The sequence below is a fragment of the Convolutriloba macropyga genome, chromosome 10, assembly GCF_964194025.1.
Source record: "Convolutriloba macropyga chromosome 10, txConMacr16.3, whole genome shotgun sequence".
NCBI classification, from domain to species: domain Eukaryota; kingdom Metazoa; phylum Xenacoelomorpha; order Acoela; family Convolutidae; genus Convolutriloba; species Convolutriloba macropyga.
Window position 1 is genome coordinate 9216034 of NC_134477.1, and position 26797 is coordinate 9242830.

Genomic DNA, 26797 nt, shown 5'->3' on the forward strand with positions numbered 1-26797 from the left:
ACCCAACTTAATACATGGCGGCTATACCCAATCTTATTACATGGCGGCTATACCCAATCCTAATAAATGGCGGCTATTCCCAATCTTAATACATGGCGGCTATACCCAATCTTAATACTTGGCGGCTATGCACAATCTTAATACATGGCGGCTATACACAATCTTAATACATGGCGGCTATACACAATCTTAATACATGGATATTCTATTCCTAATCTTAATACATGGAGATTCTATTCCTAATCTTAATACATAGAGCCTATAACCTATCTTAATTTTGTGTTAAGTTTGATTCGATTATGCAAATTTTATGCTGTTTGACACCATTTTGCGTAATTTTGAACTTTTTATTGTTTTTTAATGCTAAAAAGGTGCACCAAATAGCAAAATCTTCACTCTGACGAAAAGTGTTTAGTACTAGTCAACTTTTAATTTGTTGATCACTTTATTTGTTTTTTTTATTGTATGTTTGCTAAATGTGTAATCTGTGTGTGCATTTGCCTTGTTTCAACTCATTTGATTTCTTAAACTGGTATTTTCAACCAATCAGAATCAAGTATTTGATCAAAACTTGGCTTGAAAAGCAAAAAGGAGGCAAAATTTTGCAAGAATTCTGCAAAAATTCTGCAAAAACTGCAAAAGTTCTGCAAAAACACCTGGAAACCCCCTGTTGGTGCGGATCCTAATAAGCTAATCCAGTAAACTCCGATCATTACTAGCCAATTCATTGACCCCGAACAGCTACTATGACGTAATTTTAATCCAAAAACTGAAAAATTTTGCAAAGAATTCTACAAAAACTGCAAAACATCTGCAAAAAATACCCTAGATCCTATTCCTAATCTTGATACATGTCAACGGCTATAACTAATCTTAATACATGTAGGCTATACCTAATCTTAAAACATGTAGACTATACCTATTGTCATACATCATAAATTAATTCAGTGCAGTAAATTTATCATACGATCTACTTAATTTATTTAGTGCACTTATTCCTGAGGGGCATGTGTATAGGTCAATGTTATTTAACATGCTAATCTGTTGTTCCCATCTCCCATAGCGGGAAATTATTGTTCACGTTTGTTATGACTTCTGGAATACCAGTTGCCTTAATTTTCATTCTCTTATTTTTGCACTTCGCGTACAGTTGCTCAATTTAACTTATTCTTCATTAACTGTCTTTACAAATCGAGTAAAGTAAACGAATAATCATTACGCGATTCGCTAAGCGAATTCATTTAGAAATTGTGTAAAGCGCACTCGCCGCGCAAGTAGGACATAAAACTTAAACGCAACTCGCGACTCAAGAACAAGTACGCAATCCTACTTGCGTACGACATGGCGCAGCCAGCAGCTCAGAAGCGGACCCCACTTGGCATTGAGTCATTTTGGGATAAACCTAGTGTAGACCCGCCGCTGAAATGGGAAAAGTGGCAGACGCAGGCCAAGTTAGCTCTTCTTGCGAAGGAAAATATTACAATAGACACTTTGTTGGACCCAAAACCCGAAACAGTGCAACTACCACTTGAACCGATCTATGAGGATACGATAACAGGATCATCGTTACAATCGGAGAGAGAAAGATTGGCGAGGAACGCTCAATCAAAAATGAACTGGGAAAATTGGTGTCAGAGACAACTGGAGATAGGAATAATGTGCGGAGACAAACCATGGGCACAGTCCGATCGAAAGACTCTGTCAATGCTATACCTCAGTTTGGGCACTGAAGGACGTCGAATTGTTTGTAGCCAAAACCCACACCTCAAAATGGACAGTCTCTCAACAGCAGAACTTTGGACAATCATGGAAGCAGCATTTATTCGTCAGCGCCATATCACATTTGATAGGTATGTACTTCTCACCACAAAACAGACAAGAAGAGAGTCCATCGAACATTTCTTCGGAAAATTGAAAGAACTTTCTGAAAATTGTGAGCTCGGGAGTCAAAAAGATACCCTCATCAGAGACTTGTTTATTGCAAATATGTTAGATCCGGAAATTCAACGGGAATTGTTGCGAGAAACTTTAGAACCACCCCAAGCATTACGTTTGGCCATAAATATGGAATTAGGTCAAAGAAACCAATTACAAATTACAAACTCGCAATCTGCTCCGCAAGTTAATGCAATAATTCCTCAACGATCTTTTCGACCACCCAATCAACGGCCGACTACATCTAGCTTTACTCGATCACCAAACCAACTCTGCAGGAACTGTGGCTTAACTTGGTCAGCTAATCATAAAGTCAAGTGTATTGCGAGGGGCAAGACTTGCAATAATTGTGGCCTCCAAAACCATTTTTCGCGAGTGTGCAGGAAACCGAAGTCATCATCAAATAAATCTACCCGATCTAATGTTAACTCCGTTGAAGAAACTACAACTGACCAAACAGTAAACGCTATACAAAATATGAATTATAACCCGCAATGCGAATCGGACTACGATATCTCAGATGACAATATGGTCGCTAGCATCGCAAGTAACGCAATACAATAGATCGAACCAAAGAACACCATCTTACAAATTGGTAATACCCACGTTGGACTTCTCAATGATTCAGGCAGTGTATGCAGTATTTCACCCGAGTCTTTTGCTTCGGAGATTTTGGAAAATTCTCCCCTTGCTCGTTGGCTGATGATAGCGCCTCCCTAGGAACTCAAAACATTTTCAAACGAACCCATAAACGTGACGGGTATGATACAGGCACCAATTGCGAGCAATGGATGGCGACTTGAAGAAGCTGAATTTGTAGTAGTCCGTGACGGGCTAAAACCACTATTAGGTAGAGATCTTTCTGACGCTCTCGGAATCTCAGTAACTCAAATCCCAAAAAATGAAGGTAGTATGGTTAACACTATTACATCTAAATGTCCATTTAAAACAAGTATTGCAAAACAAATTCCTCAACTTATTACACGTATTGGTCGCTCAAAAATACACATTGTTAAATCTAAATTCCATCGAAATTTTCAGCCAAAACACCAAAAGGGTAGAAGAGTACCCATTAATTTACAAGAACGAGTAAATAATGAAATTAAAAAACTTCTTGAAGAGGGAAATTAAAAAACTTCTTGAAGAGAGTTTCTTGAAAAACTGAATAATTGTTCTGACCAATATTTTATTTCACCTATTGTAATCACAGTCAAACGAGATCAAACAATAAAGTTAGCACAAGATTCGAAAACTCTAAACAAAGCAATACACAAGAACAAATATCAGATGCCAAATATTGAAACACTTATGGATTCCATATCACAAATAATAACAAACTACAAAACAGAATCAGCGGAACAAATATATTTCTCTACTATAGATCTTAAATATGCATACAGCCATCTAAACTTACACCCTGAAACTGCTAATCATTGTAATTTTAATATTGTAAGTAGTGACATGACAGGCACATATCGATTCAAGACGGGATTTTACGGTCTTACAGACATGCCTGCCGAGTTTCAGAAGGCAATAGATTACACCTTGATTGGACTTAAAAATACATTTTGTTTCTTAGACGACATCTTAATTGTTAGCAAAGGTTCAGAAGATGATCACTTCCAACTTGTGTTAGATTGTCTTTAAAAATTGGACGCAGATAACCTTCGAATTAACCTTCCTAAATGCCACTTTGCGAAACAACAAAATTCCTGGTTAGGATATAATATAACTCAATCTGGGATATCGCCACTCGAATCAAAAACATCCTCTATTATGTCATTACAACCACCTAATACACTTAAAGAATTACGCTCATTTCTCGGCTCAGTCCACTATATTAGTAAATTTATTCCCAATTTAGCTCAACTCTGCCATCCTTTAAGACCTCTACTTCGTAAGTCCACTAAATATATTTGGACTGACGCTCATACGCTACATTTTAATGCCATTAAAACTCGCATAGCAAATCATACAGAAAACATTCACTATAACCCACAACTTGAAACACGAATCAAATGTGATGCTTCTCGCTCTGGATTGGGAGCAGCACTAGAACAACTAACAGTTGACGGTTGGCAGCCGATCTCTTTTGCATCAAGATTTTTAAACAGTAGTGAAGAACGTTATAGTATTACCGAATTAGAACTTTTTGGGCTAGTATGGTCCATAGAATATTTTAAAACTTATTTGTATGGTAAAGAATTCACTGTTATCACTGATCACCGCGCATTACTTTCCATTTTAAAAGAACATCGATCAAATAAAAGTTACAATAGTAGGTTATCACGATGGGTTGATCGTCTTTTGCCTTATCAATTCTCAATAGAACATCTACCTGGCGCGAAAATGGGAATAGTTGATTACATATCTCGCAATCCATATCAACCAGCAAAAAGTGTTTCCAAATATGACGAGGAATTTTTAGTTGCAACGTTATCAAGCATACATTCTGATGCTCAATTACTTCAACGAAAACACAACCTCTCAGCTCATTCACTTCATAAATTATATATTGATATTGATGGTGAAAATAAAAATTCCACCACTAATACAGAACAAGTTTTAACCATAAATTACGTAACACCAAATCCTCAAACAAAAATTCATGATTTACTCGCCCCGCGAAACAATAGTTCAAAATTCTATTCAAAACAAACTTCTAATTTAGACATAAATTCCGCCCAGCGTGTACGCTTAACAAATCTTAGTTCAAATCTCGCGGCGCGAAAATACAACTCTAATGTAACCTCCCTTAATTTCAATCATCAGTATAGTACACACGCCCCGCGCGTACATTTAACTGATAATACTAAATCATTCGCGGATCAAAAACATAACTCATTTCTCCATTCCACTAATAGTATTAGTTGTACTAGTGCACATGATCCATGATCAGCGAGTACATTCAACTCAAAATGATTCCGTGTTCGCACATACATATTCTACTTCAAAAGTTAACACTTCTAATTTAATTAATACCACCTCCGATCTTGCATCGCGAGTACGCTTTTCCTTCAATAATTTAACTCCGGCCAGGCATAATACTTTAATATTTACTCAAAAGACTAGAATGCATTCCTCAGATGACTCTTTTGCAAAGCAAGTTACTAAACACCCAATTCACTCTAAATTTGCGTCACATAGTCTACCATTTACAACTAATTCTGTACAAATTGAGGCTCAAATGCCTGTAAAGACAAAAAAAGCGTCACTCGCTTACCAAAATACTTCCAAATTTACTCCAATAAGTCATTCTCACTTGTCAATCAAAAATCAGCCTCAAATTCGTAGCTTTTTTAGTAAGCCACACTCAAATATTTTAAATAACTCACGTGCTCAATTAACAAACAACAAACAAGTGCTTTTTGCCCAAACTCAACCTGAAATTCAGTTGTCTTCCTCTTTGTCAATTAGGTTAATTGAAAAAATTCAACTCTCATCAACAATGAGTCAACAAGCTTCATCTCTCAAGGGAAAATCAATCTCCTCCCGAAAAACCACAGCTTCGCCTCGCGTATCGTTCACAGACAATGCAACCACAAGTACGCCACGCAGATCTTCCTCGCATTCAAATTTAAGCAACCCACTAAAGGATATTCCCCAAGTAATGTCTTTTTAGAGAGTGGTGGGAAAAGTATTTAGCAAAGGTCTAATTGCATCACTCACCAGCAAGGACGCAGTTCTGAAAGAGGTTCGGGACTGTATAATACGGGGAGATGAAGAAAGACTAAAGGCCCTCAACCCGCATCTCCATAGCTATTGGCGGGACCTTCATGTGACTGGCGGGTGTGTTGTTTGTATGGACGAGAAGGTGGCCATTCCGAATGCACTCAAAGATGCCCTCAATGACGATTTGCATGCGAGTCACCCAGGTAGCTGGGGGATGGTATGTATGGCTCAGCACTGCTGGTGGCCATACATGAGTCGTGATTTGCTTGTCAAAGCAATAGAGTGCAAATCTTGCACTGCTATCGGTAAAAATTTAAAATCTGTTATTCCCGCAAAACAATTTAAAGCACATACACCATGTATAGTTCCAAACCAAAAAATACAAATAGACTTTGCAGGGCCCATTAATAACGAAAGAGAACATGAAATATACATTTTAACATGCATTGATAGATTTTCAAAATACCCTTCTGCAGAATTGGTTGATAATGCAATTTCCTCGAATGTCATGAAATTCTTAGATAATTATATACAAAATCATGGAGTTACTCGTTCCTTAAGAATAGACCAAGCTCATTGCCTTGTAGGTAACCAAGTAATAAATTTTTGTACAAAAAATAATATCACACTAATACCAGCTCCGGCAAACGATCATCGTGCAATAGGTTTAGTTGAAAGAATTATTGGTACTATTAGATTTTCAAAATACCCTTCTGTAGAATTGGTTGATAATGCAAATTCCTCGAATGTCATGAAATTCTTAGATAATTATATACAAAATCATGGAGTTCCTCGTTCCTTAAGAATAGACCAAGCTCGTTGCCTTGTAGGTAACCAAGTAATAAATTTTCGTACAAAAAATAATATCACACTAATACCAGCTCCGGCAAACGATCATCGTGCAATAGGTTTAGTTGAAAGACTTATTGGTACTATTAAACAACGTTTGGCATGTATAAAAGAAGCAAATAAAGAAGTAAATTCGTTCACCTTTAAAGCAGCATTAAAATCAATTATATACCAGCTTCGCATATGTAAACATAGAACAACTAAGCTTTCGCCATTCGAATCTCACTTTGGGCGTAAAGCCAATACACCACTTAGTAATATTAGTACTCAACCAAAATCATCTGATTTAAGTTATGAAAAAATTCTGAATCATTATTTAGATGAAGAAACTGTAACCCCTAATGAATTGCTGCCGGAAGAACACTGGGGAAACAGCCGGAGTGACGACGAAATTGAACGCAATATGTGTAAAGCGACAAAGGATGCCACCAGTCGCGAACGGCTAGCAACTGATAATGAATCCCGTTTCCTTCGCACCACGCAAGCGCATCGTCCACTTCCGCTGAAAGAACACGCCGTACAGTTAAACATTGCCCGAAAGAAACATCTTCATAAAAGATCCAAGAAAAAATCTGGACGGTTTGTATGAGGTGTTAGCCCCAGGATCGGTAGTACAAAAGACCGATCAGTACACTTCTGTCATTCGCGAGCCGGGGAAGATGGAAGTAACAGTGCGCAATAGTGATATTGCAAAATTTGGTACTCGGGAAGAACGAAAAACCAAATTAACCGAATACATAAACCGTCGAGGACCCCGCACGCACGAGAAGACAACTGAGGCTAAGATACTTAGCCACATCAAAGAGTGTACCCGCATACAAAAAGGAGAGCGAAAAATGAAGCATCGCAAACGAAAAACTGGTAGCGGTGTATCCTCAAACAAATCCAACATTGCTCGCGCAATGCGAGTACGCATGCCTAAAGTACCGGACAATTTCGCTCCCCAAGTAATACCCGAAATTCCAGAGGCTGCTCCCGAACAGCAAATTATAACTGGAGAAGTATTAATTGCAACCCCTCCTACAAATACTCAACAAGAAGTACTCTTATCATCTCCTTCAGTTCCAACAACAACATTACCCCATACTCTGACGAGAACAACAAAACGGACTAGAAAAAGTCCTAAACATTATGGATATGATAAAGAAGATTCATCTGGTGACTCCACTAATTCGTGTCCTCCGAACTTTGCTCCACCTCGTAGGAAGCGACGCGTAGGAGACATCGAATCGATACAACCTTCGTTTATACAAACAATTGTTGATACAGCTACGCGGGTTGAACCTATCGCAAACGACTTTCCCTCACCTATCATAGGACAAGTGTCACCGACGGACCCCCGTATACGACCAGCAGATCACAGTACTTCAAATGAGCTAATCATCGATGAAGAAGACATGTGAAAACTCTGATTAACTAAAACTTGATACATTATTAATTACGACTAGCTATGATAACCAGTAAATATATTGTTGATACTATTTAACCAGTGAATAAGTATTATTATTATTCCTATTGTTATTAAAATTTTACTTTATGCAATTTTAATTTTCATTGAAGCGGGAGAAATGTCATACATCATAAATTAATTCAGTGCAGTAAATTTATCATACGATGTATTTAATTTATTTAGTGTACTTAATCCTGAGGGGCATGTGTATAAGTCAATGTTATTTCACATGCTAGTCTGTTGTTCCCATCTCCCATAGCGGGAAATTATTGTTCACGTTTGTTATGACTTCTGGAATACCAGTTGCCTTAATTTTCATTCTCTTAGTTTTGCACATCGCGTACAGTTGCTCAATTTAACTTTTTCTTCATTAACTGTCTTTACAAATCGAGTAAAGTAAACGAATAATCATTACGCGATTCGCTAAGCGAATTCATTTAGAAATTGTGTAAAGCGCACTCGCCGCGCAAGTAGGACATAAAACCATAAAACATAAACGCAACTCGCGACTCAAGAAAAGGTACGCAATCTCAATTGCGTACGACACCTATCCTTAATACGTGTAGACTATATCTAATCTTAATACATGTAGACTATACCTAATCTTAATACATGTAGGCTATACCTAATCTTAATACATGTAGACTACAAAAAGTCCTTATACATGTAGGCTATACCTAATCTTAATAGATGTAGACTATACCTAATCTTAATACTTGTAGACTATACCTAATCTTAATACATGTAGATTATACCTAATCTTAATACATGTAGGCTATACCTAATCTTAATACACGTAGACTTTACCTAATCTTAATACAAGTAGGCTATACCTAATCTTAATACATGTAGATTATACCTAATCTTAATACATGTAAGCTATACCTAACCTTAAAACATTTAGGATAATTTGTGATTTTTGAAATTCAGTTTCCAGTATAAATTTTGAAAAATTTGATTCGACTTAGCAGATTATATGCTATTTGACATCATTTTTGCTTAATTAGAATATACCTATCCTCAATACGTGTAGGCTATACCTAAACTTAATACATGTAGACTATACCTAATCTTAAAACATGTAGACGCTAGATAATCTTAAGACATGTAGACTATACCTAATCTTAATACATGTAGATTATATCTAATCTTAATACATGTAGAATATAAATAATCTTAGAACATGTAGGCTATACCTAATCTTAATACATGTAACCTATACCTAATCTAAATACATGTAGACTATACCTAATCTTAATACATGTAGACTATACCTAATCTTAATACATGTAGACTATACCAAATCTTAATACATGCAAATGGAGTCCATATCTTAATACATGTCGGCGGCTATAACTAATCTTAATACATGTCGGCGGCTACAACTAATCTTAATACATGTCGGCGGCTATAGCTAATCTTAATACATGGCGGCGGCTATAGCTAATCTTAATACATGGCGGCTATACCCAATCTTAATACATGGCGGCTATACCCAATCTTAATACATGGCGGCTATACCCAATCTTAATACATGGCGGCTATACCCAATCTTAATACATGGCGGCTAGGCTATACCCAATCTTAATACATGGCGGCTATGCCCAATCTTAATACATGGCGGCTGTACACAATCTTAATACATGGCGGCTATACACAATCTTAATACATGGCGGCTATACACAATCTTAATACATGGAGATTATATTCCTAATCTATATACATAGAGCCTATACCCTATCATAATACATATAGGCGCCCCTAGATTCTATTCCCTATCTTAATATATGGAGGAGGACCCTAATCGGTCAAAGCCGCTATAACCAATCTTAATACATGGGGTCCTCACCCCCCCCCCCCAGGAGTCAAAAAAGGAGACAAAATTTTGCAAGAATTCTGCAAAAATTCTGCAAAAAAGGAGGCAAAAAAGGAGGCAAAATTTTAGAAGAATTCTGCAAAAGTTCTGCAAAAACTGCAAAAGTTCTGCAAAAACACCCAGGAGGCAAAAAAGGAGGCAAAATTTTGCAAGAATTCTGCAAAAATTCAGCAAAAACTGCAAAAGTTCTGCAAAAACACCCTGGAAACCCCCTGTTGGTGCGGATCCTAATAAGCTAATCCAGTAAACTCCGATCATTACTAGCCAATTCATTGACCCCGAACAGCTACTATGACGTAATTTTAATCCAAAAACTGAAAAATTTTGCAAAGAATTCTACAAAAACTGCAAAACATCTGCAAAAAATACCCTAGATCCTATTCCTAATCTTGATACATGTCAACGGCTATAACTAATCCTAATACATGTAGGCTATACCTAATCTTAAAAAATGTAGACTATACCTATCCTTAATACGTGTAGACTATATCTAATCTTATAACATGTAGACTATACCTAATCTTAATACATGTAGGCTATACCTAATCTTAATACATGTGGACTATAAATAATCCTTATACATGTAGGCTATACCTAATCTTAATAGATGCAGACTATACCTAATCTTAATACTTGTAGACTATACCTAATCTTAATACATGTAGATTATACCTAATCTTAATACATGTAGGCTATACCTAATCTTAATACACGTAGACTTTACCTAATCTTAATACAAGTAGGCTATACCTAATCTTAATACATGTAGATTATACCTAATCTTAATATATGTAAGCTATACCTAACCTTAAAACATTTAGGATAATTTGTGATTTTTTAAATTCAGTTTTCAGTAAAAATTTTGAAAAGTTTGATTCGATTTAGCAGATTGTATGCTATTTGACATCATTTTTGCTTAATTAGAATATACATATCCTCAATGCTTGTAGGCTATACCTAATCTTAATACATGTAGACTATACCTAATCTTAATACGTGTAGACTCTAGATAATCTTAAGACATGTAGACTATACCTAATCTTAATACATGTAGATTATATCTAATCTTAATACATGTAGAATATAAATAATTTTAGAACATGTAGGCTATACCTAATCCTAATACATGTAGTCTATACCTAATCTAAATACATGTAGACTATGCCTAATCTTAATACATGTAGACTATACCTAATCCTAATACATTTAGACTATACCTAATCTTAATACATGCAAATGGAGTCCATATCTTAATACATGTCGGCGGCTATAACTAATCTTAATACATGTCGGCGGCTACAACTAATCTTAATACATGTCGGCGGCTATAGCTAATCTTAATACATGGCGGCGGCTATAGCTAATCTTAATACATGGCGGCTATACCCAATCTTAATACATGGCGGCTATACCCAATCCTAATACATGGCGGCTATACCCAATCTTAATACATGGCGGCTATACCCAATCTTAATACATGGCGGCTATACACAATCTTAATACATGGCGGCTATACCCAATCTTAATACATAGGCGGCTATACACAATCTTAATACCTGGATATTCTATTCCTAATCTTAATACATGGAGATTATATTCCTAATCTTAATACATAGAGCCTATACCCTATCTTAATACATATAGGCGCCCCTAGATTCGGTTCCCTATCTTAATACATGGAGGAGGACCCTAATCGGTTAAAGCCGCTATAACCAATCCTAATACATTGGGTCCTCGCCCCCCCCCCCCCCCCCGGGGACTGTCGCTCACTTTGTTACTACTAGTTGGTATGTAGTTCATACCATTTTCAACGAGAAAATTGTGCGCCATTATAATCCGATTCTCCAAAGCTTTTTCAAATAATAAAGATTTAACTATTGGTGTTTTTACTAGGCCATTTAAACCCCCAAAAATATCAATTTTATTTAATGTGCTAAATTCATTTTGATCGGGGTAACAGCTGCTCGAAACTTAGTCGTTTTTTCTTTAAATGAAAAGATAATTCGCATGGCATAAATTCGTTTCATTGAAAGCCAATGAAACCCTCTAGAATTGAATACTCAATTTTGGAATTTCGGTGAAACAGCAACAACAATAAAAAAATGTTGTTTCTAAAACTGTACCCGACAAAAAGAATCGAATGGCATGTATCCAGTCCTAATTTGAGAAAATTTATTGTAAATTTTTTCTGATGGCTCTACTTTGTTTATCAGAGGTGGAATATACAACTTTAGAGACATAACAATCCATAAACCGTAGACAATGACAGGCAGCTAGCTCAATAAAAGACAGACACGGCATTTTCCTGTTTTTTTTAGACATTTTCTTTTTAAAGAAAGAAATGGTGAAATAACAGGACCCCCAATGTGAGATAGCTTCAATCGAGAGTGGGTTCAGGAGCCTCAAATGGAAGTTTTGGGTCTTAGAACATGTTGGTGTTTTTCACATTTCAGAGTGAAAGAGAAGAATTCAGTGGGAATTTATTATCATTGAATGAATCTTTAAAGTTATATTATAGTTTTTGGCAAATTTCTTTCTCCCGTAATTGATTTATGTTTAACTTTTACTTTTTATTATCATCAGAAGACAATAGACAATTGTCACAGTTTTCTTTTTAAATTGTCTTTGATTTTTTTCACAAAAAACTAGGAAAATTTAACAAAAATTGATTTTTTGGTGGTTGAAGCTTAACATTTAGGTTTGTTTTTCATATAAACTTTACCTTATTTTCTTAGAATAATTGATGTGGTTTACATTAAACTAAATTGTGGTTTGCATTTGTCTTTTGTGTTCGACTAAAACCCTGTGGTAATTTTTAATTTTGTTTACCATAGGATCTTCACAATATAACGCAGAAAAAGAACCCCGTTTCAATGCTCATAAGTTTTAACACAAAAAAATTTTTGTTATAAGTTTGTTAGTGAAAAAAACTTATAAGAGCAAAGCGGCTATCACAGAGAATAATTCAAATCGTTAATTAATCATAATTGTCAATCAATTGTGTATTTAGTTTATATAACCTTTTAAACTGAAATTCTGTCAAATTTTTAGTGTTAGTTGGTATGAGATCAACGAGAAAGTTGTAGGCTTTTTTAATCCAGTTCTCTGAAGATTTTTCATGTATTAAAGATTTAATTGTGGTGTTTTTACCTCCAAGGCCCTTGCTTGAAACCTCCAAAAATATCAACTTTGATTAAGGATCTAAAATTTTTTTGACAACTTGGTTAACAACTGCTTGAATTTCTGAAAGTTTGTTTCTAAAATTGTACTTGACAAAAGAAATCCAATTGCATACATCCATTCCTAATTGGAAACTTTTGTCTGTTGGCTCTATTTTGTTTATCAGAGGTGGAAATACAGCATCAGGGGCATAAAAATCCATAAACAATAGAGGTTGACAGGCAGCTATCTCTGCAAGAAAAAATAGCTCTTCCCTGATGCTTGTGAAAAGTTTTCGTTTGTAAAGTAGGAAATGGTGACATAACAGGACCCGCAATGTGAGATGGCTTCATTCAAGAGGAGGTTCAGGAGCCTCAAATGAAATTTTTAGTGGTAGAGCATGCAGGTGTTTTTCAGGTTTCTGAGCGAAAGAAAAATTCAGTGGGAATATAATATCAGTGAATGAATCTTTAAGACTTATAATTTACTCTTCGATTAATTTGTTTTTTCCGTAATTGATTTATATTTAACTTTTAATTTTTTATTATCTCAGAAGATAATAGACTATTGTCACAGTTTTTTGTTCTTTAAAAACATTATAAAACTTTAAAATTTAGCAAAAGTTGATTTTGTGGTAGTTGAAGTTTAATATTTATGTTTGTTTTTCATATAAATTTTACCATTATTATTTTAGAGTAATTGATGTGATTTACATAAGGCTAAATTGTTGTTTGCATTTGTCTTTTGTGTTCGATTGAATCTGTTTTGTCACTTTTGGATACTCCGTTTATCAAGAATTAAAAGTCGGAAATTTAAGACGCTATTATAATGTTTACCCCCAAACTTTGTTTACCATAGGATATGCACAATTTAACGCAGAAAATGAACCACTTTTTAACTTGTTAGGTTAAATTTTCAAAAAATTGTTTGACAAATTGCAGATTTTCTATATACAATTTCTTTTACTACAAATTCCCGGGTCGCGACTTCTTGTAGCCATACAAGGATTATATATGCTGTATTACAAATCATAACGTATTTCCTGGTACAATCCTTGTATGACTACTAGGAAATCATACATGGTACTTGTATGTTTACCAAGAATTCATATAAGAACCTAGTATGATTAGCAAGAATCATACATCTATTTTCATAACTCTTCTTACCATTCATGTCTAAAAATTTTATCCGTTAAGGCATCATCTATGTGATTCCCTAGTATCATTTGCAAAGTTGGGCGCTAAATGAAAGAGTAAATCCCGATAGATAACCAAAGTTTTAATAATCTCTGAAGCCAGTTAATACCTATAAATTCTCAATTAAAAGAAACATAAAACACATTTGCATATAACCTCAAATTCGTTCTTAGATGACATAACTAACAGTACGTTGTAATCATACAACTTTTGGAATTATGAATTAATCACAGGTACACTTTACTCTCTTCTCACGGTGGCTGGGCTGTATTTCGGATGTGGGTGAGTGGGTGTTGGGGGGGGGGGGGGGGGGGGGGTTGGGGGGTGACTGAAGTAAAGTCTAAAATTACTCCATGAAATTTTACTTACAATACCAAAAGTTTTATTACAAAAACAATTGTTTACAAAATCAAGTTCGAGCAATTAAATATTTTTTCATTTTTAATTAATTAATTAATTAATTAATTTGAATTAATTGCTGAACTGAATTGTTTCAACAGTATGCTGTGAGGCTACGGCATCATTTGTATTCTTTCCATGTTAACCAATTATTTCAGATCTCTTTCTGCTACAAAATATAGTAAGTGAAACCAGGATTACACCAAACAATAGTGCAGCGCCAGATACTGCAATTGCTACTATGATTTCAATGCTCAGTTGAGATGAAGAGTCACTTTCACTTTTGGAGTCAGTTGTTGGTGCATTCGTGGTTTCAGTTGTTATCGCATTCGCGGCTCCAGTTCTTGCTGCATTCGCGGCTCCAGTTGTTGCTGCATTCGCGGCTTCGGATGTTGCTGCATTCGCGGCTCCAGTTGTTGCTGCATTCGCGGCTCCAGTTGTTGCTGCATTCGCGGCTCCAGTTGTTGCTGCATTCGCGGCTTCGGATGTTGCTGCATTCGCGGCTCCAGTTGTTGCTGCATTCGCGGCTTCGGATGTTGCTGCATTCGCGGCTCCAGTTGTTGCTGCATTCGCGGCTTCGGATGTTGCTGCATTCGCGGCTCCAGTTGTTGCTGCATTCGCGGCTTCGGATGTTGCTGCATTCGCGGCTCCAGTTGTTGCTGCATTCGCGGCTTCGGATGTTGCTGCATTCGCGGCTCCAGTTGTTGCTGCATTCGCGGCTCCAGTTGTTGCTGCATTCGCGGCTCCAGTTGTTGCTGCATTCGCGGCTCCAGTTGTTGCTGCATTCGCGGCTCCAGTTGTTGCTGCATTCGCGGCTCCAGTTGTTGCTGCATTCGCGGCTCCAGTTGTTGCTGCATTCGCGGCTCCAGTTGTTGCTGCATTCGCGGCTTCGGATGTTGCTGCATTCGCGGCTCCAGTTGTTGCTGCATTCGCGGCTTCGGATGTTGCTGCATTCGCGGCTCCAGTTGTTGCTGCATTCGCGGCTTCGGATGTTGCTGCATTCGCGGCTCCAGTTGTTGCTGCATTCGCGGCTTCGGATGTTGCTGCATTCGCGGCTCCAGTTGTTGCTGCATTCGCGGCTCCAGTTGTTGCTACATTCGCGGCTCCAGTTGTTGCTGCATTCGCGGCTCCAGTTGTTGCTGCATTCGCGGCTTCGGATGTTGCTGCATTCGCGGCTCCAGTTGTTGCTGCATTCGCGGCTTCGGATGTTGCTGCATTCGCGGCTCCAGTTGTTGCTGCATTCGCGGCTCCAGTTGTTGCTGCATTCGCGGCTTCGGATGTTGCTGCATTCGCGGCTCCAGTTGTTGCTGCATTCGCGGCTCCAGTTGTTGCTGCATTCGCGGCTCCAGTTGTTGCTGCATTCGCGGCTCCAGTTGTTGCTGCATTCGCGGCTCCAGTTGTTGCTGCATTCGCGGCTCCAGTTGTTGCTGCATTCGCGGCTCCAGTTGTTGCTGCATTCGCGGCTCCAGTTGTTGCTGCATTCGCGGCTTCGGATGTTGCTGCATTCGCGGCTCCAGTTGTTGCTGCATTCGCGGCTTCGGATGTTGCTGCATTCGCGGCTTCGGATGTTGCTGCATTCGCGGCTTCAATCGTTGCTGCATTCACGGCTCCAGTTGTTGCTGCATTCGCGGCTCCAGTTGTTGCTGCATTCGCGGCTCCAGTTGTTGCTGCATTCGCGGCTCCAGTTGTTGCTGCATTCGCGGCTCCAGTTGTTGCTGCATTCGCGGCTCCAGTTGTTGCTGCATTCGCGGCTCCAGTTGTTGCTGCATTCGCGGCTCCAGTTGTTGCTGCATTCGCGGCTTCGGATGTTGCTGCATTCGCGGCTCCAGTTGTTGCTGCATTCGCGGCTTCGGATGTTGCTGCATTCGCGGCTCCAGTTGTTGCTGCATTCGCGGCTCCAGTTGTTGCTGCATTCGCGGCTCCAGTTGTTGCTGCATTCGCGGCTTCGGATGTTGCTGCATTCGCGGCTCCAGTTGTTGCTGCATTCGCGGCTCCAGTTGTTGCTGCATTCGCGGCTCCAGTTGTTGCTACATTCGCGGCTCCAGTTGTTGCTGCATTCGCGGCTCCAGTTGTTGCTGCATTCGCGGCTTCGGATGTTGCTGCATTCGCGGCTCCAGTTGTTGCTGCATTCGCGGCTCCAGTTGTTGCTGCATTCGCGGCTCCAGTTGTTGCTGCATTCGCGGCTCCAGTTGTTGCTGCATTCGCGGCTCCAGTTGTTGCTGCATTCGCGGCTTCGGATGTTGCTGCATTCGCGGCTCCAGTTGTTGCTGCATTCGCGGCTCCAGTTGTTGCTGCATTCGCGGCTCCAGTTGTTGCTGCATTCGCGGCTCCAGTTGTTGCTGCATTCGCGGCTCCAGTTGTTGCTGCATTCGCGGCTTCGGATGTTGCTGCATTCGCGGCTCCAGTTGTTGCTGCATTCGCGGCTCCAGTTGTTGCTGCATTCGCGGCTCCAGTTGTTGCTGCATTCGCGGCTTCGGATGTTGCTGCATTCGCGGCTTCGGATGTTGCTGCATTCGCGGCTTCAGATGTTGCTGCGTTCGCGGCTTCGGATGTTGCTGCATTCGCGGCTTCGGATGTTGTTGCATTCGCGGCTTCAATCGTTGCTGCATTCACGGCTCCAGTTGACACTTGAAGTGCTTCATCACCTAAAAATTAGTGACTATGGTTGTTTCTCATCAGTTGGCAACTTTACAGTCAAAAATAAGTGACATGACGTGTTTTACACTATGCAAAAATGATAAAGTTCAAAAGAGATCACGCAAAGTAATCTAGGCAGCAAATTTGTACAAATTATTTAAGAAGCGCTGTTCGTGAAAACCGATTCAAGTTCTTTATAGCTTAGCTTCTGATATCGTTTCCACTGATCATAATAAATTTGATGGAATAAAGGTAATCAAGATTCGTTTTTAAATCAACTCTTTTTCATAATTTTTGGAATTGAGCTGCTCTCTCTCCTGTGTATTTGTATTGTCTTTAATAGACTTGATTAGTTTTTTTGTTCCTATGTTCATTACACGGATTTCTCGAGTACACTTAGTCGATTATGATTCTAGTTTTCACGTCCCGTTTTCGAGAAGGTTATAAGCGCGTCTTCAGAGTTATAAGCGTGTGGAAAATAGCTAAATGAATTTAGTACAATTTTTTTCACGTTTGGATACAGCCGAAACTAGATTTTATTCGGAAGGTTTCTGGGGCTGGCGTCGAATAGTAGAGAAATTACTTTGTAATTATTTTCAATGTCGTAAATAATTTCTTTCCACGCGTCACGTTGTTCACGTTTGCAGTATCTAATAACTAAGATAGTGCCAATTAGAACTAAATGAAAGGAAACCTATTTGGTGATTAATTCCAGAACTATCTTTCTCGACACTAATTGTGGATTAAGACGAAAATCAGCACTTTTGAAATTACCCATATCACTGATATTTATCTGTTTTAGTTAATCTGTTTCAAGTAATTGCTAATGAAAGTCCGGCAGTAAAGTTTAGATTAATTACATGCTCAAAATTGTGGAATTGGTTCCCAATTATCTGTGATACTCGTTACAAATAACCTACCAAACAAGGTTTTCAGGAAAGTGTTTTCTGCATCACGAAACACTTCGTTTGTGAGGACAGCAGCTTCAATTTCTTCTTCCAGAACCACAAACGAATCTGCAATGCTTATATTTCCAGTCAAGGAAACATCAAGCATACAACCTGTGTCGTTTTTGCAGATCTAAACAAAAATGAGGAAAAAATTTGTTGAATAACTAATAATTCCTTGTGGAGTAAAAAGTGAATTTTATATTAAATCAAACAATCAAACAGAGGGACAGGTGTGATATGATTATTAGATCAAGGTTTTCTATTCAATTTCGAGATAAAGAGGACTCGACAAACTTCGCCTATAAACTTAAATTTCCCTAAAACTAACCGGAACAAAAATTGCGGTGTAACTTTGTATTTAGAATCAAGTCTCATTTAGGAATTTTATAACAGAGAGAATAGAATTTGCTAATGCATTAATGTCCTGAAAGCCAATTCAAGTTCTGTTGATAACGTATGACTATATACAAACAATGAATCGAGTTGCAATAATTTCAAATAGTCTACTGCCATTTATAGTTACCTAAGAAAAGCATGCTGAAAACGTATTAATAGTCTCACCTTAAATTTTACTATGCTGGACCAATTGATCCAAAAATATTATGGATCCCGACGTGGGCCCCTTTTACAACCTTAAGGTATAAACAGTTAGGGCTACTTATTTCTGCGCGCGAAGTAGGCTTATCTATATCTCTCAGACTAACCAACTCTGTAAAACACTGCAGATAAACTTCAAAAATAACGGTGGTTATAAAGGGTAACACCGGAGTCCGAGGTATACACATCGTGCAAATACTCTATTAGACTGACTATAGCTAGTGGAGTTAACGCTATATAAAAGAAAATAGTGTCTTCTCAATCTCTGATTGGCTGCAGGTGTATATTCAGTATTTATACTGCTACATCCATCCAGGATTAAGAGTTTTGATCCGAACTTGTGATTCGTAGCAGAAATACGATGGAGGTGCCATCCTCGTTTTGTGTTGGAGTCGGAGACTTGTGCAGTCGTCTGATGTCCCTGTCAGTGAAGTTTCGAATAGGTTCGTCAGTAAATAACCAACATCTTTTCCAAGTGTGGAACCAGTGAGAGTGCCAGTTACAGGTTGTGCTGGCCAGTAATATCAGTCCCATTAGCGTGCCCAACTGTCTCTCAATGTCCTGTAGTGAGCATTTGTTCGCAGTTGGAGGATTGCTTGTAGTAGTCTCTGTGGGTTTGTAAAAAAGAGATTTCTGTTTATCTCCATCTGGTACTGCGTTTGTTTCGATCGGCTTTACAAGCTCACCTTCTGGTCAATAATTATTTTTTTGTTTGTAGCTACTGTGCGAGCTTTTAGTTCCTTAAACTTTTGTAAGTTTAATACCGGCTGAGTAAGCCCCGACCAAAGAAAGAAAGAAAAGAACTGATCCTAATCATTAATTGTGCACAGAAGAGAAGAACATATATAAGAAAGAATACGAAAATATAGGGAGTGAGATAGAAATAAAAGAGAAGACAATAGTGGGTTTTGAGTTTTAAATAACAGTGTGTCTTCTAGTTGGTGGGTCAGTGGCGCAATGTGATAGGACAGTGGCCTATGTTGACAATTCGAATTCAAAATCAAGGGGCCCGATTGTCAGGGTCCTTGAAAAATTCTAAGAATTTCTTGTCTCGCGCAAGGCGGGCAGCGAGGACACGAGGGTACAAGTCAGTGTTTCAGTGTTGCTGGATCGCCAAGAGATGGTTGAGGTTTTGTATTTGCTCTGGTGTCGGTTCGTTTATTACTAAATTGTCTACTATCCAGTCCCTGTATAAGAAGTTGAATGTGTGTTCATACGCGCCCTTTTTGGCGCTTCCCTCTATATAGGGCGAGGTGTTCTCTTATGGAGAGACCAAAACAGAAAATAATTTTTAATGGGGTCAAAGTAGCGTAGGGTACCTTCACAGTAGTTAGGGTGGATGACATAAATATAATTTAAGTTGTACGGCGAATTGATCTTTGTGTTAGCATACTGTTAACGTGAAGTTATGTCCACCAAGGTGTTGGTCCTGTGGAAGTGATATTGGACAAAGAGGTAATTGTGCATCTGATGGAGCATCTTTGTCCAAATGACTTTGTGAGTCTGCTTATTTACATCCATTTGTGTGGGATGCAAAAAACCAAACTGAAGGTAGAAGGGGTCGTATTTTTGGTAATTACAATATGGGGTGACATCTCTCGTGAACATCCTTTTTAAATATTCGTTAGGTTGGTCAACCAGAACCAAGAAGTATTTGGATCAGTGCCAAAATAGTTTTGTGAAGCGGGGATTGATGGGAAAGTGGAGACATTCTAGAGGCAGGTCTTTATCACTTCCCTCCTCCAAATATTCATTCTCCAATGGTCCAGGAGAGCACGAGCTGGCCGTCGGTTTCAACGTGTGGTGAGGTGGCGATGAAGAATAGTTAATCCGTTCTGGGACTTGAAAACCGTGTTATGTGTTAATGACAAGAGGATTCGTGAAATGGTGTAATTTAAAAATCGGGCCAGGTGGTATGTGGAAGGTGCTTTGTATGCAAGTAAATGGGTTTACTCGCTCGCTGTTTGGAGGACGAGGGCTGTGAGCCTCTTGGTGGGCTGGTTGTATACCGAGCAGGCGACTGTGAGGCCTGAAACGGTCATGCACGCACGGAGTATATTACATGCGTGACCGTTCGGGGACGTTTTCTTGGTGAGGGGTTCGTGCAGTGGTGGTTGTCGGTCGAGGTTGGCCGATCGTATGCAAGGGGCTGAGGTAAGGACGACTGAGGTCGAGGTGGAGGGGCTGGGGGCACTACATATCTCGAGTGGTGGATGCCTGTGGGTTGTGATACTGGTGTCTGCATCACCGATTGGGATAGACGAGAAATTGTGAACGGAGAGGGGGGCCAGGTGTTCTTCAGGAATAGGCCCAATTTGGGACAACTGTCTCTGGTGTTGAGCGGCCTGACTGTTCCACGGCAGCAACTTCTTCAGCCCAAGAGGAATTGAGCTGTGGTGGTGGCTGTTGAACAGAGGGCTGTAACAACTGTGGTGGCTGTGGCACCGGTTGTTGCCCCTGTAAGAGCAGTTCTTGTGACGAATTGACCTGTCCCACACTAACTGTCGGTGAGTTTGGACTGCTCCCAATAAATAAGGGCGATTCTCTCAAAAATGAGGAAGAAGTGGCTGTTGAAGGCAGTGGGTTTGCGAGCGGATAGTTGGCTGAATTCACATACTGTGGCTGAGGAGAGGTCTGGGCTATCGTTAAGAGGGCAGGTGTTTGCATCCAACATGATGAGGTCGTATGCCGCTGGGTATGCTGACAATTAAAGGAATTGGTGAGCCTCCATCGCGAGAGCTTGGGTTGACAGCTGTGGCGTCTCTGAAATAAAACAAAAGGGACATTCGAGTACTAATAAGTTTGAAACGACTCCCTCCGGGATTTTCTGTTATTCAGAATCATCCTCAAAAAAATCCTTAGAAAATGAGACAGCTCGTGAGCGTTTACGCTCGCTAGGATGCAAAGTGTGTAAGTGTAATGATCTAAAGTCAGGTTTAATTTGTGTTTCCATTGGTATTTCATAACATTCATTAATTTATGTAGGGAGAATTGAGGATCTATGTTTATTAGAGTTACTGTGTACAGGAAAAGAAAATCTCTTATAGCAGATTTACAATTTCTTGTGTAATAAATTCAGTTCATTCTCAGAACGTGGAGTACTACAATCGACAGAGTATTTTGTCTTTTCTTTGGTGATGGTGGTTTGTATTAAAAGGAATCTGTCTGTCAGACGTGAAAAAAAGTTTGTGAAAATACAACAAAAATCCAGAGCTTATGACCTTTGCTAATGTGATATAAGGTCCTAAGAGTGAATTGAGATTGTATGTGCTAAAGGCTCTACGAAGTAGCCAAAAAGACATTTTATAAAATTAAACACTGTCAAAATAAGGCGGTTTCTTTTTACGCACCATGGATATCCAAAGAATCTCAAAACAGTTATCTTAAATAGTTGCAGTTTATAAGGTCACGCTAATCAGACGGCGAAGTGTAAATACTTTTCCGCTAATGAAAAATTTAATAAAATAATTTGTTTATTGGGTTTGTAATTGTGAAATTAGATCTTGTAATTGTGCTTGTTTTTCAGGTCTTTAGAATTAGCGGCTTGTGCCACTTCAGAATTCTCTGCGGCATTATCTACTTTTTGATTAAAATTCCTCTTATCAATTGAGTTAGTTCAATCTCTTTGACTATATATGGCAAGTTTTTTTGCAGTGAATCTGCGAGGGTGATTCCTCTTTAAATTTCATTGGGCGTGAATATTTTAATGTGGTTTCGCGCTTTAATTGGATAAGGCAATAAGCGGTTTGACTCATCGCCATTCGCGTCTAATGTGATTTGCTGATCGAAGTTGTCAGCATCACACGATGCATAAATAGGCCAAGGGAATGTTTTCCATGTTACCTGATCTACACATTTGAGTTTGCTCTGAAAGTATATAGGTATACGTTCAAAGCAATGGTTCTCTAGGACATAAAAAGTTGAGGAGACAGTTTTCCATTGAAAGAGAGAAAAATTATTTGAACTTTCCAGTATGGCAAATTTCTTTCGATTGCCTGTAGTTAGATATTCGACAAATGGAAATTTTTCGTTAACAAGATAAAGGCGGTCCGTTTTAAATCGCGATCAAGATTGCAGAGTTTTTGTATATAGAAAGACTCTAGTGGTCCAAAACGCGACCAATCATTTAATATGTTTCGTCATCAATTTCTACATTTGAATGCACAGCAACGAACCAAGTTTGCTTGCGCAAAAATTCGTAGTTTTTCAATTTTCTATAGACCTGTGACTCTTGTGAGATAACGTAACCATTTCTAACGTGTGCTTTAGTATATGGAGTGACGGAGGGTGAGCTGTTAGGAATTTTCATATGGAAATCGTAAATTCCTCCGAGGCTTTGCTGTGTCAATGTTAAAATCTTCTTTATATTGTATGAAAATATCTTGATATTGTGTGGCGTAAAAACGGCGACCCTCATTACAATTGGAACTAGGTTTTGTGAGTACTTCAAAGTCAGAAAGTGCGGACGCAACATAAAGATGGTCTTGAAAGCGGTCTTTGTACATGTGCGCATTGTGTTGCTGTTCAGAGTCAGTTTCAATGTTTGTGAGATTTTCTAGAAAATAGCGTTTTTGAAATTTTCTACCTCGTTTCAATATAAGATTTTATGCTTTTTTTGCCATAATAAGTTCTTTTTGATTGATTATCGAAACTAAGAGTGAAGCTCGTTACCTGGAGTGACTATCCTAGGGATCCAGTCATGGACCCGTGGATAATATACGAGATTTACGTGCTGAAATGCAAAAGGGCGGTAGCAATCCAGTTGGAAGCGATCTTCAATGTTAGCCTGCCAACGTGGGTCGTGGTAGTAGAGATGTTGCGTTTATCAAATGTGTTCGGTTGTTTTAAAGGTAGTGACGAATAAAAAAATTAATTAGTCAAGAATATTGAGCTTTGTAATGGATATATGTAAGGAAATCCGGAGTGTCGATTATAGAGAACAAAACACAAAATATCTGTGTTTTTTGTATATCTATCAATATTATAGTGTATTTCTCAGTAAATAAAGGGTGAGGAGTTTGTTTTTACCTAACAAATAGGCGGAACGAAGAAATGCGGGGGAATAATTAGTCTGTCTTGTTCAACTGCTATTTCAACTGAAAAATTTGTTGCTTATAGTTTAAGTAAAACATGTGCTCTCTTTTCCAGTATTGGTGTTATCTTGTATGACTTAGTTATTCTTTGTTTAGCGCAGTTATGTAGTTGTTCATCGTTATTATGATCTCAAGAAGAGCGGGAGCTGGGACTACAAATTTTGGTTCAAGTTTTAATAGTTAAGTGAGATACGTTTTTGTAGGGTCTAGTTGTCTTCCAATACAATGATGAGAGTGCTGATCTGGATCGGGAGGGGGATTTGTGCTAAGAGTTATTGTAGGTGGAGTGCCTTGAAAACTAAGTGGCCGTGAAATTTGAAAGGACTGTGATGAATGGACTATAATGAATGAGTGATTCGAGTGAGTTTTTGACAGTAGACGTTCAATGTTTGTGATGGGTCCTTGTGGTGGATTAAATGGATTACCTGCAATTTGTGACGGAGTGGGCGAAGGGAATTAAGAGCTCAGTTGCTCTGAAATAGAGCTGTTGGAGATAAGATTAATAACCGATGGTGTTTCAATTATATTTGATTCAGTGTGTATAGATTGTTGGTAATTCTGAGCTTTGATTTGCGTTTGTTTTAGCAAATATATTGGTTGAGCAAAAAAATGAAAAATGTGGTGTGTTAGAATAGTTTTTTAATTTTGCTTTTGGTGCTCGTGCTGGAGCACGTATAAGAGACGTTTGTTGTAAAGATGCGTTTGCTTGTAAACCTGAATAGGGCAATAAATTTTGAGTATTTATTTTTTGTTGTTGTATTTGCGCTTGATGTGCTTGCGTTTGAATCTGACAGGTGGGTAAAGGATTTTTGACTGAGGGGTAAAACGGAAGGGGACTGTCCACTGAGGCGAGGTCTATCTGCAGACTTGGCAGTAAAAATTACTGGGTATGGGTGTTCCTTGGTTTCTTGTGCTCGTGGCTTTCTTTTAAAGACGTTAAATGGTTACTTTTTGGGGGTGCAATATTTGGTAGAGTCGCCGTAGGAACAGCTTGGTGATTCTGAGACCAGGAGAGCGCTAGGTTCAGGTTTAGTGTTGGATTTTTAGGGGACGCAATTGTGACATTATGCTGTATGAGATTTTAAAAAATTAGCAGAGAAAACCGTTGATAATTTTTGAATTGTCTAGTCCTTCCGTTCAAAAGAAAAAATATATGAGGACATTCAGTTCTGTTTTGTGAACAACTGTTGTTGATCATACAATTTAGAGGATGACCAACAACAGTTGATCATCCTCTAAATTGAGAGGATGATCAACAACAGAATTTGGAGGTCTTTGATATACTTTTTTATTATAAGAGGCTGGGATAGCGTCTGAAATATTTGTGAAGTTTATGTCAGTGTAAAGGAGCTCTGATATTTTTGGTGTTGCTTGTGGTCGAAAGATTGAAAAGTAAAAGAGAGTAATAGGTTAGTTAATAAATTCTCTTATATAAAAAAACCCATGTGAATAGAGAATATGATAGAGATTGTAAAAAATGTCTTGGAAAACTATTTTCTTCATTTTGAAACTTTGAATACACCGGAAAGTATTAGCGTAAGGAGTTCTACGAAACAACACTTGGAGTCTGGGTTTTGAAGTTATTTGCATACCTGTTTGTTATGTAGATGTGAGAATAACTTTCAGTGTAATGAAACTGAAAGTTTGTAGAATGTGAGAAGCTGCAATGAGCTGATCAATTTTGCTAATGTGAGTTGGTTTGAAAGTCCTTCTTCAGTGCTGTAAAAGAAAGAGAGAGAGAGAGAGAGAGAGAGAGAGAGAGAGAGAGAGAGAGAGACTGTGAAGTGTTTTTATACGATGCGGATTTGCCTGACCACAATTTTTCTCTGTGAAGATAAAAAGTTACCGAGTCAGATCTCGTTAAAAAAATTATTTTGAGGAACAATTCGCAGAACGATCTGTGAGTCGGCTGCTAACTCAATTGTTTGTTAATTTACTTTCTTTAATAGTCGTGGGGAATGGCCTGAATGGCTCTTTTTGATTTCCTGATGGAGGAGTTTTTGTGGTTCTGCTAGTGTAGCAGGTGGAAAGAATACTTTTATGCTTTGTAGGTTTAGAGAAAGAGCTTTGTTAACATTCCCAGTGAAAGAAATTATCCGAATTATCCCCCTCGTGTAGTAGAATATCGTGTTTGTATTTTTTACTGGAATAATATTTGTGTAGTATTTTATGTATTATGCTAAATTGTGTTCGGCTAACTAAAGAGAGGAATTAAATTTTGAGTATTCGGCGGTGGTGTATGTGTGTATTATAAGTGCGTCGCTCGTGGAGTCGAAGTCCTCGACGGTGGTATAAAGATATTTTAGTCTTTTGTCGGTTGTTTTCGTAAGCAGATGTTTCTAGTAGTGTAGTTTGCCGAGCTTTTCTCGGGTAGTCTAGACTGGGTAGAGGATGATTGGGGGAAGGTTTCATCTATGTTTGCCGGTATGCTGGAGGTGTCTAGACTGAACGAGAACGATTTTGACTTCGTGGTAGTGTTCTTTGAGGGTGATGTCGTAATAACGAGTTATCAGAGAAAAATTTCTCAATTTGTTCTTGAACAAAGAGTTCTTTGGTGTAATTTGGGAAATATTACTCCGATGACGAGTTCTTTGTTTAACTGAATAAGCCTCTAGTTTGTGTTTTACCATAGTGGTGGTGTCAATTATGTTATAAGGGCCAATTTACGGTAGCTGTACCTCTTTTGAAATTCAAATTTGTGGGGCTTTATTAACGATTCAAACATAAGTGTTAATTTTGTGTGGTTGGGCCATGCCAAGACGGCGGTTTATGAAAGTGCGTAAATGTCTATTCTGATTGAGATAGTTGTATACTTTATAATAAACATCTGGATTTTTTTTTCTGCGTTTAGAAACCATTGTGCAAAGGTTCCTCTATGTAGTTTTTTAATTTGTAGATGGGTAGTGGAAGATATTTTAAACATGATGGTTTCTTAGGTTTAATACCGAAAAAAAGTTCGTATGGTCAAAGACCCATTTTTGTTC

At 38.4% G+C, this 26797-nt stretch overlaps 2 protein-coding genes across 2 annotated transcripts in view; both read right to left on the reverse strand.

Moving 5' to 3' along the window:
• The window catches only part of LOC142347905 (uncharacterized), a 522468-nt gene that overhangs the window by 176773 nt on the left and 318898 nt on the right, over positions 1-26797 (reverse strand). The gene's annotated exons all lie outside the window — the stretch shown is intronic.
• LOC142347907 (uncharacterized) overlaps positions 15371-26797 on the reverse strand; it is a gene marked incomplete at its 3' end in the record, with an annotated part of 78699 nt that continues 67272 nt past the window's right edge. Inside the window, exons 8-9 of the mRNA XM_075399069.1 lie at positions 18094-18253; positions 15371-17181 (exon numbers count right to left, since the gene is read on the reverse strand). Of these exons, the coding sequence (XP_075255184.1) occupies positions 15371-17181; positions 18094-18253 (1971 nt within the window). The remainder of the gene's footprint in view (positions 17182-18093; positions 18254-26797) is intronic.